Source organism: Neophocaena asiaeorientalis, unplaced genomic scaffold (genome assembly GCF_003031525.2).
Source record: "Neophocaena asiaeorientalis asiaeorientalis breed wild unplaced genomic scaffold, Neophocaena_asiaeorientalis_V1.1 scaffold148, whole genome shotgun sequence".
In the NCBI taxonomy this organism is placed as follows: domain Eukaryota; kingdom Metazoa; phylum Chordata; class Mammalia; order Artiodactyla; family Phocoenidae; genus Neophocaena; species Neophocaena asiaeorientalis.
In genome coordinates, this window is record NW_020174050.1 from 4706092 (window position 1) to 4720375 (window position 14284).

The 14284-nt window shown below is 39.1% G+C and overlaps 1 protein-coding gene across 1 annotated transcript in view; it reads right to left on the reverse strand.

The window, feature by feature from the left end:
- The window catches only part of CCDC158 (coiled-coil domain containing 158), a 73739-nt gene extending 62907 nt beyond the window's left edge, over positions 1-10832 (reverse strand). The window contains exons 1-2 of the mRNA XM_024754181.1: positions 10763-10832; positions 4266-4483 (exon numbers count right to left, since the gene is read on the reverse strand). Coding sequence (XP_024609949.1) covers positions 4266-4483; positions 10763-10832 — 288 coding nt within the window. The remainder of the gene's footprint in view (positions 1-4265; positions 4484-10762) is intronic.
- Positions 10833-14284: the final 3452 nt, after the last annotated feature.

Sequence of the window (14284 nt, forward strand, 5' to 3'; positions counted from 1 at the left end):
AGAGATTTAGAGGTTCAACCTAGGAGCTAATATCTGACTAACAGGAGCTTCAGAAAGAGAGAATTGAGAAAACAGAAAAAAACTATCAAAGAAAAAAGAAACCAAAAAAACCTGAATTCCTCAAAGCTGAAGGGCACAAATCTGCAGGCCAAATGGGTCCACTGAGTCCCTTTTGGTACTAGCACAGGGAAGGAAAAAACAAAAATCCACACTTAAGAACATCATGGTGGAATTTCAGAGATAAAGACCCTAAGGTTTCCAAAGGTGAACCCCAATTAAGTAAAAACATATCATCTACAAAGGAACAAGAATCAGATAGACATCTTCTCAGTCTGTGCAAGGGCACACAATATTTTCAAAGGACTGAGAGAAAATAACTTTCAGCTTCATCCAGCTTAAGTCATTATCAGAATGAAAAAATTCATATAATGTATGTCTCATATACTTCTTCTTAAAAGTTTCTAAAGATGTGTTTTGACTAAATGAAGAAATAAATCAAGAAAGAGGAAAAGAGAAAACAGTGAATCCTGGAAATCATGAATTCAACCAGGAAAGCAGTGATAGGAATCCCAAGAAAATATCTATACAGCAGACCTAAGAAGAAACTCATCGAGACTAGACGGAAGAACTCCTAAAGGGTCCTGGGTTAAAGGAGGTTTGATAGAAAACCTATATAATAATTTTTTAATGAGGATATGATAAAGGTAAATATCAACAGTATAAGGAAAAAGCAAGGCAATTAGGAACCGCAGGAAAAACAAACATTACACAGGAAAGGAAATATAGTAGGTTACTACCTAATTCTGCAGTTGACAATGTTTATATAGTCAATACAAGGTAAGATCCTTTACCTTCTTTTCTAATAGTCCAGGTGAGTGGCTAGAGTAGTCTGAACTTTGTATGGTAACAGTGGAAATGAAAACATTTCCATATTTGAGAAATATATACGTGGTACACTGGATGGACTTGGTAGTAAAGTGGATGTCAGGGAAAATGAAGAGGTATCAGGAATGAATCAGGTTTTTGCCCTGTACAACAATATAAATGTGGCACCATATACAGCTAGAAGAAAGGTTTGGGGGAAAGATCAGGTATGTTGAGTTTATGGAGCCTGAGAAACATTTCAAGTAGAAATATCCAGTAGGAACACAGGTACACTAACTGGTGTGGAGACCAGTTAAGAGGTCTGACCAGAAATGTAAACTGAACATCCACTTACATGTAAATGGCAACAGAAGCTATGGGAATCACTATTACTGTCTATGGAGGGTTTTGCTGGAATAAGAAACTGAAAAAGAATGAGCTGGAGGAACATCAGGAGAGTGTGTTTCCATGAGACCTGAGAGAAAAGAGCACTTCAAGAGGAAGAGAATTGTCATGTGTGTCAAATGTTGTTGGAAAGTCAAGTAAGATAAGGAATGTAAAGCATTGATCAGATTTAGCATCACCGCTTACCCCTACTGTAGCACACATGTCCTGTTACTATCATTTTCTATTTTAAATATCTCAGCTATAAGACTGTAAATGTGTACATAAAAAGGACCACACCTTTTCCAGTTTTATATATCCAGTACCTAGCATAATATCTGTTACATAGGAGGTTTCTGATAAATATTATAAGTACCCAAATAGCCCTGTTATTTATTTACTGATTTAACTAATTTATTGGGAGCCAGTCAAGTGTCACGTACTCCGCCAGAGGATAGACTTGGAAAATTCACTGACATTGCTTCTTTTCCTCATTGGTACCTCTGTGCTTCATCTATCTTTCTATCTATCTATCATCAATCCATCTCTTTAGTGCACTTATCATAAAGTATTCTCATTACTTGTTTATATGCCAGGCCCCCTTCAAGACTATGAACTGCTTATGAGTCCTACCTTATTCATCTTTGCATCCCCTCTACATGATACAATGGTATCTCATTTTCAGCACTTAATAAATTTGTAGTTTTTTTTTAAGTGCTCACACATTCTGATGAAGTAGAACAATCCGTTAATAAATACAATAAAACGTACTAAATACTACAATAGATGTGTGTATGAAGAGCAACAAGTGTACAGAGGAGAACACACCTACTTGTGTCTAGAGGAAAGGCTTCAGAGAAGGAAATGCTTGAGCTGAGTCTTGATGGATAATAAGAAGTTAACAGGTAGACAGGCAGAGAAGAGGAAATGACTTGGGCAAAGGCATGAAGGTCTAGAACAGAATGGCACATCCAGGGAAGAGTGATATCACTAGAATGGAGGGTACATATAGGGAACAGGTAGCCGAAGAGGCCAAAATGTACAGCGAAAAAAATTCGATCACAAAGGCCTTTGTATAAGTTTGACTTCTAGGCTATAGACTACCAGGATCCAACATGCAGCTGTAAAGCTGACTAAAGCCAGCTTGATTCTACACAAGGTCCACTTGAAATTTTCATCGAATAACTTCTATACACTACTTAGCTATCGTGTATACACATACATCTAAAAACCGACCCCCTATCAACTGCTTTTAAAGAAAAACCAGGTATCATGAAAGCAGGACAGCAGGCCTGAACCAATTACTAATTATAATTATAGATGAATGTGATTAATTATAACATTTTGAGCAATTCAAGTTTCACTAAGATTACACCAAGAGCACAGCAAAAGAAACAATTAGCAAAATGAAAGCGACAACCTATGGATTGGGAAAAAATGGTATTTGCACATCCTATATCTGATAAGGGGTTAACATCCAAAGTATATAAAGAACTCATACAACTCAATAGCAAAAATCCAAATAATCTAACTAAAAATGGGCAAAGGATCCGAATAGACATTTTTCCAAAGAAGATACACGAATGACCAACAGGTACATGAAAAGATGCTCAATACCACTAATCACTAGGAAAATGCAAATCAAAACCACAATGAGATATCACCTCACACCTGTTGGAATGGCTAACATCAAAAAGGCAAGAGATAACAAATGCTGGCGAGAATGTGGAGACAAAGGAACCTTCGTGTACTACTGATGGGATTATAAAAAACTGGTGCAGCCACTACAGAAAACAGTATGGAGGATCCTCAAAAAGTCAAGAAGAGAACTAACATATGATCCAGCAATTCCACTTCTGGAAATATATCCAAAGGAAATGAAAACACTCTGTCGAAGCGATACCTGCACCCCCATGTTCATAGCAGCATGCTTTATAATAGCCAAGACATGGAAACAACCTAAGTGTCTCCTGACAGACGAATGGATAAAGAAGTTGAGGTATGTATGTATGTGTGTGTATATACACACACACACACAATGGAATATTATTCAGCCACAAAAAGGAGGAAATCCTGCCATTTACGACAACATGGATGGACACCGAGGGCATTATGCTAAGTGAAATATGTCAGACAGAGAAACACAAGTATCATATGATCTCACTTACACGTGGAATCTAAAAAACAAAATACCAAAAAAACTTACACAGAAAGAGATCAGATTTGTGGTTACCAAACAGGGATGTGGGGAGAGGGGGAATTGGATGAAGGTGATCAAAAGGTACAACGTAAGTACCGGGGATGTAATGTACAACATGATGACTACAATTAACACTGTTGTATGGTATATATGAAAGTTGTTAAGAGAGTAATCCTAAGAGTTCTTATGACTAGGAAAAAAATGTTTTTTCTTTTTTTTTTTTTATCTATATGAGATGATAAATGTTAAGTAGATTTATTGTGGTCATCATTTCACGATATATATAAGTCAATTCATTATGTTGTATACCTTAAACTTATGCAGTGCTGTATGTTGATTATAGCTCAATAAAACTGGAAAAAAATTACACCATTAAGACAAGGCATTATGACTTATTATTAACAAAAGACAAATGGGTGTGTAGACTTTTCATCAGTCCAATTTTTAATAGTGAAACAGAAGGCACAGGCCAAATTAACAAGTTTAACCAATGAATCCATTATTATTTTTTTTTTAATTTTGTTTATTTATTTTTGGTGATTTTGTGCTGGGTCTTAGCTGCGGCCGGTGAGCTCCTTAGCTGTGGCATGCAAACTCTTAGTTGTGGTATGCATTTGGGATCTAGTTCCCTGACCAGGGATCGAACCCATGTCCCCTACATTGGGGGGTGTATTCTTAACTACTGCACCACCAGGGAAGTCCCATGAATCCATTATTAAGGTTTTTTTCCAGAAAGTTTGGGTTCTATTCCAAAGCTCTGTGCCTCACTGTCTCCCCCAAATGGTATCAGATACTGGAGGAAAAGAATGTAACTCACTTCATTTAGTCTTCTCTGCAAATCTTTGACTTGATGTGAATATTCTTCCAAAACACGTTCAATGTGTTCCTTTCCAGGGTAAGGAATGACTTTTCTGCGAGAATCAAGTTCCACTTCATATTTAGGGAAAAAAGGGATTTGTGTCAAAGTCCCAGTTGAAGATGTGTTTTCAATTATTGATCCACGAATAGATGACATAAAAAATGAACCTGAAGAACCTAAATATTAAATAATTAATTAACCAATGAATTAACTTAATAATAAAATAACTTTGTGGCAAACATTATCCCAGGTAGATTCCCTTATTGAACCCTGAAGGAGCTCAAGGTCTCATGGGGACAACAGAAAAGTGAGAGTGTCTCTGAGAGAGAAGAGCACAAGGTAAAAAGGAGGAACAGGTTAGGGAGGAGGGGGTAGTTTTACTTGACAGTGATCAAGTGATACTTGAATTAGTCTTGAAGCATCTATGAGTAAGAAGTAACTAGTCTGGAAGACAGGAGAAGAGGAAGAGCATTCCAGGCAGTGGGAACACCATCATTATTGGCGAGGGGTCTTGAAGCAGCGCGGCATACTATGGGTGAAAGGAAGCAGTGGCCAGATATGAGAATGAAAATGTAGGACATATCACGAAGGGCCTTGTGGTCATGCCAAGGAATTTGGATTTCACTGTGAAAGCTCTAGGGAATCATTAAAGGACTTGAAGATAGGGGTAATACAACTACACTTGTGTTCTGAAAAGGCTCTCTGGCTTCAGTGTAGAGAATGCATTGGATGGGGATAAAAATGAAGGTAGAAACTCAAAGTAGAAGGAGGCTTTCAACAGTTCAGGCAAGACATGGCAAGGGTCTGCCCTAAAGCAGAGAAAGCAGAGACAGAAACAAGGGCATGAATTTAAGAAATATATGTGGTAAGTAAGAGAGAGGGAGACATCAAAGATTTCTCTTTAGTTTCCGGCTTCAGCAACGTCCAAGTAACGATGTTGATTTGCAAATACTGTACATGGACTTGAAGTCTGGCAGAGTGTTTTACTTTAGAGATAAGCTTCTGGGAATCATCAGCATATGAGTTCTAATGAATCCTTGGAGTCAAGGGGATCATCTAGGGGCAGCGTACAGAGTGAAAAGAGAAGAGGATCAAGCAGAGCACTCCGAGGAAATATTCACATTTAAAAGGAAGACAAAGGAGGTAAAACCCAGTAAGAGTCACAGAAGACACACGAAGATTTTCAAGAACCACCGCTGGCTTGAACTGAGGGACAGAGACAGTATGAGATGGAGAGAGGCTTTTCTACAAGCAGGCTGAAAAAAGCCACCCAGCTGGAAACATATGCTACCTTTCATGCAAAAGGGAGGAGAACTCAGAGTCAGACCCAAGAGTCCAGTGGATGGTGCCAGGAACCATGGAGACTTATCCCCAGGCCTGGGTCCTAATCCATCAGCTAGTCCTGAGTGGTCAGCCTGTGCCCAGCTGGATTTCAGAACTGTGTGCATATGTGCTTCCAGACATATGTGCTTCCTGTTTACTGCTTCCTCAATAGGAGTGGACAGTGGTTATCCTGTGCCTGGCTACCATTGCATGTTGGGTGTCACAAGTCTTCAGAGAATGAGGAACTCTACTCAAGGAGCTGTATTTAAGGGATTACAATTAAGGAGTTTCATCCATACTTGAATCTAATTTAGGTAAAGGTATTCTGGCCTCTCAGTGAGTGCTGTAGTGTGATCAGGCTATTAGGGGCCTTCTTAGGAAAGTGAATATATTTTGCATGTGAGAGAAATATAGATAATCTGTGACCAGAAAGTAAACTTGCAGTGGTTTTAAAATATGTCCGCATATTCTTTGCTACTCCTCCCTTAAATAGGTGGAGGTTAATTTCCCTCTTCTTTGTAAGAAAGGAGAAACAAGAGTGTATGTGTACGTGTATATGCATGTACATATATGGATATGTGTGTATGTGTGGCATTTGCTTAATTTTGCACAAAAGAAACACTGGAACAATAAAACAGAATCTCATGAAAACAGCTATCTATAGGAGTACAGGGATGGGTGGAAATAGAATGGAAAAGATAGGGATGGCAGCAAGGCTCTTCTGAATATACCTTTTTATAAAGTTTTCACTTTTGAGCCATATACATGTTATACATATTCAAAACATAAAACTGAAAACTAACAGAAAACAATAAACCTAAGTGTACAGTAAGTTGATAACATAACCTCACAGAGAAAATAGTTCCTTTCAAATAACTTTAGAACACAGTACCCTGACTGCACGTGAACTTAACTTAGCAGTTAAGCTGTTAATATAACAGGTGTCGTTACAATTCTGAAACAATTTTGTGTGTACCGTGTAAGAGAGAAAACAAGTAAACACACTGAAGTTGTTGGAAACTTGAGTTTTCACTGTAAGGGAAATACAGATATGGAATGGGGGGAAGATGAGGAAGAACTCTGTGGTACTGGATTTGAGAATTACCGGTGTGAACTTAAGGGAAAAAAATCTAATTCCAAGCTTTAGACACTGAGCACTCCTAGACACAGTGACACTTCAGTAGCAATAAGCACATGAGATCTTGGTGTGTGAATACTATTTCCTACTAGAAGGAACCAGGGCTCTTTAGTGAATAGCTGATTCCAGGTCTGGTGGAACAGGAGGAAAAGTACAGCCTGGAACATTCTGATGTGCCAGAAAGTAATGAAGTGGGCCATGTTTTAAAAAGACACAGAATTGGCTTAAAGGGGCTGGCCAAATTTGGTACAACTGAGCGTCAAAACAACAGTGACAACAATACATTATAGCACTGTGAATTAAAAACAACCTATGTATCTAGAGTGATAATAATAAAAGTTTTTCTTTCCTGAAAAATGTATGCTAATAACTATGGTAAAATTAGAAATCATCGGGCTTCCCTGGTGGCGCAGTGGTTGAGAGTTTGCCTGCCGATGCAGGGGACGCGGGCTCGTGCCCTGGTCCGGGAAGATCCCACATGCCGCAGAGCGGCTGGGCCCGTGAGCCATGGCCGCTGGGCCTGCGCGTCCGGAGCCCGTGCTCCGCAGTGGGAGAGGCCACAACAGTGAGAGGTCCGCGTACCGCAAAAAAAAAAAAAAATTATAAATCATCAATGTAATAACTGATTCAGGCAAGGATCTTCAATTGACGCTAAAACCACTGAATGGAAGGTTATTTAGTACTAGGATATTCACAAGGTCTCAAAGGGCCATCCTATAGGTTACTTATTTATTGTAAAGGAGAAAATATGACTCTAAATTAGCAGGATCTGGCATTATGTGTTCCCTAAAGTATGATGTAAAAGTATAAACTGTCACCTATGTAAAACTCTTGCCAAATGAGTTTCATCTGAATCTAAACATGAGCAACAATCAGAAAAAATCTAGAATGTGGAACATTCTACAATACAACTGGTCTGGACTCTTAAGGAAAATGCTATGAGAAACAACAACAACAAAAGGAGGGAGGATGGTTACAGATTTAAAGAGAATAAAGAGACCAAACAACCAAATACAGTGCAGGATCTTTGATCTTAGATTTTTTTAAAACACTAAGTAAAACTTTTTTTGGAACAACTGGGGAAATTTAAATATGAATATGAATTAGATGATAACTGCATCGACAGTAATCTTCTCAGATACAATGATGTGGCAATGTAGGACATCATCCTTTTTCTAAGGAGATGCACATTCTGGTTTTGAGGCATGAATAATGATGCCTTCAACTTCAGCAAAACGAAATATAAATTGTAGGCATAGAGATAAAGCAAATATGATAAAATGCTGACAACTGGTGCATCAGCTGAAGGGTATTTAATGTATTCAACGTACTATTTTTTCAATTGTTCGACCATTTTGAAAAAATTCGAAATAAAATGTTGGGCAGGGGGAAGAGTTCACTGCATTTGGCAAAAAGGAGAAAATCTAGTCATTATGGCCAGAGTGCTTTCATTGGAATACTAGGTTCAAAAGTCCTAAGGCAGTGGTTCACAGAGTGAATGGATGGTGAAGATGAGGACACGTGAACAGACTTGTCTTTCAGACGGCACAGCTGTGAAGGAAGAAGGGGCACGGAAGGCGCAGGTTGAGGAGAGGTTTTCATTTTTGTTGTTTTGGTTTGTTATATTTCCTTGTTAGTGGTTTTAGGCTTGGAGAGATTTAGCATGTTTACTTTGATGGATAAGTGCAAATGGAGAGAGAGGGACTGAAGATATCAGAGTGAGTGGGGCCCAAGACTCTGCAGAGATCCTGGAGCCAAACCTCCGAGGAGGCTCAGCTGCTGCGAGCGGGGGTGGGAATTAAAGCATGAGTAGCAAATTAGGAGGGTACCTCCTCCACGGAGCTATGAAGAGGCACGGACTGTGAAGAACAGTGAGTCTTAGGGGCAGCGGAGGAGAGGGTAGGAGAATGCCAGCCGAATGGCGTATTTTCTCTGAAAATCAGGAAATGACGTTATCTGAGAGTGAGGAAGACGGTGGCAGAGTGAGAGGCTTGAGGATGGTATAATTTTGAAATAAGTGTGGTGGGAAATTAGAGACAGAACTGGCTAAGATTAAGAGAAAGATTCCTCAGCAGCCTCGGGGGCCCACCTGAGATGGCAAACTATGACTCTCAAGTGGCAAATCGGTGGAAAATCCACATTTGTGTATTTTCTTCCAGCAGCCCAGGACAAAAAATGGAAAAGGCAGTCAGCCTGAAAGGACTGGGATTCTCCTGTAAGAGTGCAAAGAAGAATAAGAGAAAGAGGAAGTTGAGGATATTGGCAAGCGATAAAGAAAGTGAAGATAGGAAGAGGTGGATGGTTTAGGAGAAAACAGCAGAAGGTAGAGCAGCTGTTCTCAGCCCTTGTTGTAAACCAGGAACACAAGGAGAGCTTTAAAAAAAAAAAAAAACCAGTGGTGCCCAAGCCCCATTCCAGATCTCCCGAATTAGCCTCTCTAGGTGTGGTTCTAAGCCATTTAAAAGTTTAAAGTCTCAAAAAGTGATTTTCACGTGGAGCCATGGTTGAGAACCACTACCTTCGTGAGACAGAAAAATAAGTGTTGCAGGAATAAGAGAGTGAGAGTGCTGGAAGATAGCAGGCTGGATTCCAGAAGTCCAACCGTTCTTGGCAATAAGATCCAAGATAGGAAAGTGAGTAGCTAGAGTACAGGTCAAAACAATTAGAACTAAAAAGGTGGAGAAGCCGTGAGTCTAAGATCTTAGATGGGTCGTCCATGAGCGCGACGGTGTTACGGGATGATGATGTGCCCGGGGAGGGAGAGACAGCCCATGAGCTAAGTGCCCATGTCCCTGAGGATGAGGGATATCGTGTAGGTGGGGAGGTGAGCAGGGTTGATGGGTATGGTAGGATGGAAGTGACAATGGCAATGAGCACCCTAAGGGGCAGAAGCTTTTACAAAATAAAGGCGCCAAAATAAAAGTTTTTCAGCACTGTTTCACTGCGCTTAGAAACGGTGAAACAACACCTATAACTGAGAATAAACTCTGGTTGCATTCTTTCAGATGAGACAGACATGACAGGGAAAGCAGTTAGGGCTGTGCAGGTCACCTGCCTGACTGCTAGATAATCCATTCTCTGTCCTGTCCCTATTCTGCTGTGTGTTGTAGAGAACTTTTTTTCCTAGGCCCCGTTCCCAACTTGTTTCCAAGACGGTTCGCAGTGGGAGGTACCGGCAAAAGACCAGAAGGCCAGAGGAAGGGAGAAGCTAAGGGACCGCTCCTCTCTCCTGCCTCTGACAGGCTTCTGGCAGTGAGGGGTGGCTTCAGCTCCCACAGGCAGCCGTCCCCATGGCTCTAGCTCCTGCTTGTACCTACGCCTTATGACAGTTCCCATTCTCAGGGTCCTTCTAGCCCCAAAGCTGGTAGCAGCTTCCTACAGTGGCTCATCTCTGAGCCTTCTCAGCTCTTTCAACACCTGTGTTGTCAATTCCCTGTATTAAATGTCACCTATTTATTCCTACTGTTTCTGTTTTCCTGCCTGCTATCTGTTGACTGAAATAATTTTCATCAGAGTTGATGGGGGGCCTGAACTAGGACAGCAGTCATGGGAATGGAGAGGGAAAATGCACTCAAGACACATTTCTGAGAATAGAGAAAGCAGGACTTGGTACCTGACTGGATGGGGGGCGGGCGGGTGTGAGAGAAAAGAAGTCACAATGATGCAGAATTTGGGCTTAGAGCAGACCGAGGAAGAGAAGGGAGGCATTTAGAGAAACATGGCATGTGCTTAAGTTCCTCAACTTGAAAACAATCTTCAAACCAAAAAATAATGTAAACACATGCTAAAAAATAGATATGCTATTTTTAAAAGACTAAACAATTTCTTCCTTATAAAGCAGAATTATAAATAATCTGGTAAACATTCATGAACAAGGTCTGTGCCTTGCACAGTTAACATCAAAACATACTGAAAAAATAGCAGCTTGAACGAATATTACGAAGACTGCTTAGTTCTAATTTTTTTCCCATTTTGTTTTATAAAAATCACGTACCTGCATTGGATGTAAGGCCACTACTTGATAAAAGATCCTCATTATTTGATTCACAAGGTTTTTGTTCCATATTAAATATTTGCTACCTCTTCTTAGAGATCTTGAAATATGAATGCTTCCCTATTTAGTTCTTTTAGTTCTTATCTATAAAAGACAGGGATTCGATCTTTATTAATAAGGTATTACATGAAAAACGTTCATAGAGGAGGAACTGACTATATTCACGTTTGAAATTTAATAGCAATTTTTCACCAGGAAAATATTTACACGGAAATATTTTAGTATTATCTAACATTAATAAGTAAAGAGAATCTTACTGTAAAACTTATTGATTTTAAAGGCCAAGTGGCTTATTAGAGACAATCTAAGAATAAAAACTAACACTTCAATTATTATGATTATTTGGGGCAGAGTTTTTCCTCTTCTTAAGTCTCTCTCATCACGTTACATTGTCAAATAATGGAAGAAGACATTTCCTCAGTAAAAAGCCACAAATTAGGAAAAGAGATCACAAATCAGCAAATTAGAAATCATGAATAAAAGGTAAAAACTTCTTTGATATCAAACAGTGCTCATAATTTTAGATTAGGCCAAGAGGGGTCTTCTGGGTTTGGAAAACACTGGGGGCCTGATTCCAAATCTCCTCCTCATCCTCTGAATATCCATAAAGTCAACAAGAACAACAAATAAATAAACGCACATGGGCTCCAAGCCTTCAGCGTTCCCAGAAGACGGAGACTACCACAGCCTTCAAATTGTCTGTAAGGAGAGGGAAATCTTTTTCCAAAAGTTCTCCCATATTCTACCAACCAGTACTGCAGGCCTGTGAGTATGGACAACAGGAAAGGAGAGGCTGAAAAGACTGAAAAGGAGTAGAGGACTGAGAGGAAGCACAGAGTCACCCCAGAGAGTGAAGAAGAAAGGCCAGGTTACTAAGCACAGGATGGAAGTCTGTAGCCCTGGCTATGCAGTAAGGGCTTGAAAGTGGGTGGGCACCAGGAGTGTCAGCCTCAGAGAAGAATGTTTCTGGGGGAGAATCAGATATGGAGACATGGCAGTAAAGGGAAGAAGGAAATGAGAGGGGAAAATTCAGGAACCAGCAGAAACAAAAAGAAGCAAGATATGCCAGTGCTCCTTCTACCCTTCCCACCGAACGCCCCCACCACCAACCATAAAAGGGAACACGTAGAAGGCGGCTCTCTCAGACAAGGAATCCTGTCCACTAAATGAATAAAAATAGATAAAAGTAGAACACATCCATACAAAACTACAACAAAATGTCAGAAAATGTGGATAAACTCTTTTTTGCCTATGAAGAGTCCCCCCCATACCCTCCCCGCCAACAAACATGAAGTCAAAGAAAATTGTAACACAACACTCCAAACTGAACTAAATATTCTCAAGCAAGCATTTGGGGGTGATTAAAAGTCACCCTTGAATGAGAATTGTAAATGTAAGAACAGAAGTGGACAAGAAACAATGAAAAAAGCAAAAAATCAGGAAGAAATGAAATGAGAGTTGATTAAAGTAAGGAAAGAAAGAAAAGAAAAAGACAAAATTAAATCAGAAATGAAGACCAAATTACAAAGTACACAGGGAGGAGAGACTGTAATGTAAACTTAATAAAAGGCATTGAAGAAAATCAGGAAAACAACTAAGAGGATGAAAACTGAGATAAAGAAATAAAAAGGGTGGGAGAGGAAGTGAATGAAATGGAAGACAGGCAAAGAAGGTTGAACATAATTGGTGTCCCTGAAGAAAAAAGTCAAAAAAAAATGAAACAGAACTATTATTTAAAATAATCTAAGGAAGCTTCCTATAAATAAAGGAAGATCCAAATCTACACATTTTTCATACTAGGGAAAATCGACAAAGAATGATCAACTCTGAAATATATCCTAATAAACCATGTTAAGACTTTAAAGATTATGAAAAAATCCTCAGGGCCTTCAGGCAAAAAAGATGAAATAACATACAAAGGCAAGAGGATTAGAATGGCATCAGATTATTCAAAAACAACATACAAAGCAAGGCAACAGAAGAGCAGCATTTTCAAGAAATCTAAGGAAAGAAAGCATTGATTTAAACCAAGGATATTATACCCAGCCAAGATCTTCAAAAGATTCAAAGGCACAGAAAAGCAGTTTTGAATGCACCAGAACACTGTACATTAAGTGCCCCTTCTGAGAAATCAACTAGAGGGAGTGAAGCTTCATCCAACCAACAGATGACCAGCAAATGTGGCCAAATGGTAACAACTAGTGAAAATCTTGGTTTTTCTCTAGGTTTTAAATTTTTCAAAATAAAACTTGGGAAAAAAAGTGAACATTTGAAAAAAAAGGAAAAAGATGACAGGACACTGAAAAAAGACTGATGGTGAACATTTAAATATTCAGTTGCAAAGTTGAGACTAAAACATGGGTGGGATAATGGCACTGAAGAATAACATATAAATATTATATGTGTGACAATGGAGAACAGATGTAACTAAAGACGGGAAAAGAGAAAAAAAGGGAAAGTAGAATGCCATTGGTTGTAAAAGGTACCATTTAAAACTGACAAAAAGCAAAAGGTAAAGAAAGAAAAAAAAAGGGGGTTATAGGTGCAGTATAGAAAGTACTAAGGCAAAGGTAACCATTAGAATAAAAATACAAATCTTCTTAAGTGACAAAAGAATTTTAAAAAGAAAAAGTAAAGAAGAAACACCAAATAAACACAGTAAATATAATACTTGCAGTAATTACACCAGAAGATAGTAACATAATAACACTGTGACAGAATTTAGACCAAACACAACAGTCACATCAATAAACCTGAAGGGACTTAACCTGCCTATTCAAAGACAAGTATTTTCAAATTGGCTCTTAAAAAAATTCAACTCTGTGCTGTACACAAGAGGACACTAATAGGCATAGATTCAAAAAGACTACAAATAAAGTGATGGACAATGATTTGCTAGGCAAATTAAAGCAGTAAGAAAGCATGGGTTGGCCATACTACCCAAAGCAATCTGCAGATTTAATGTGATCCCTATCAAATTACCCATGGCATTTTTCACAGAACTAGAACAAATAATCAAAACATTTATATGGATCCATAAAAGACAGAGAATTGCCCAAGCAATCCTGAGGAAAAAGAACAAAGCAGGAGGCATACCCTGACTTCAGACAATACTACAAAGCTACAGTAATCTAAACAGCATAGTAGGGCTTCCCTGGTGGCGCAGTGGTTGGGAGTCCGCCTGCCGATGCAGAGGACGCGATAGAGAGCCCAGAAATAAACCCACACACCTATGGTCAATTAATCTTCGACAAAGGAGGCAAGGATATACAATGGGGTAAAAACAATCTCTTCAGCAAGTGGTGTTGAAAAGTTGGACAACTGCAGGTAAATCAATGAAGTTAGAACACATCTTTGCACCATACACAAAAATAAACTCAAAATGGCTTAAAGACTTAAATATAAGACATGACATCATAAAACTGCTAGAAGAGAACATATGCAAAACATTCTCTGACAAAA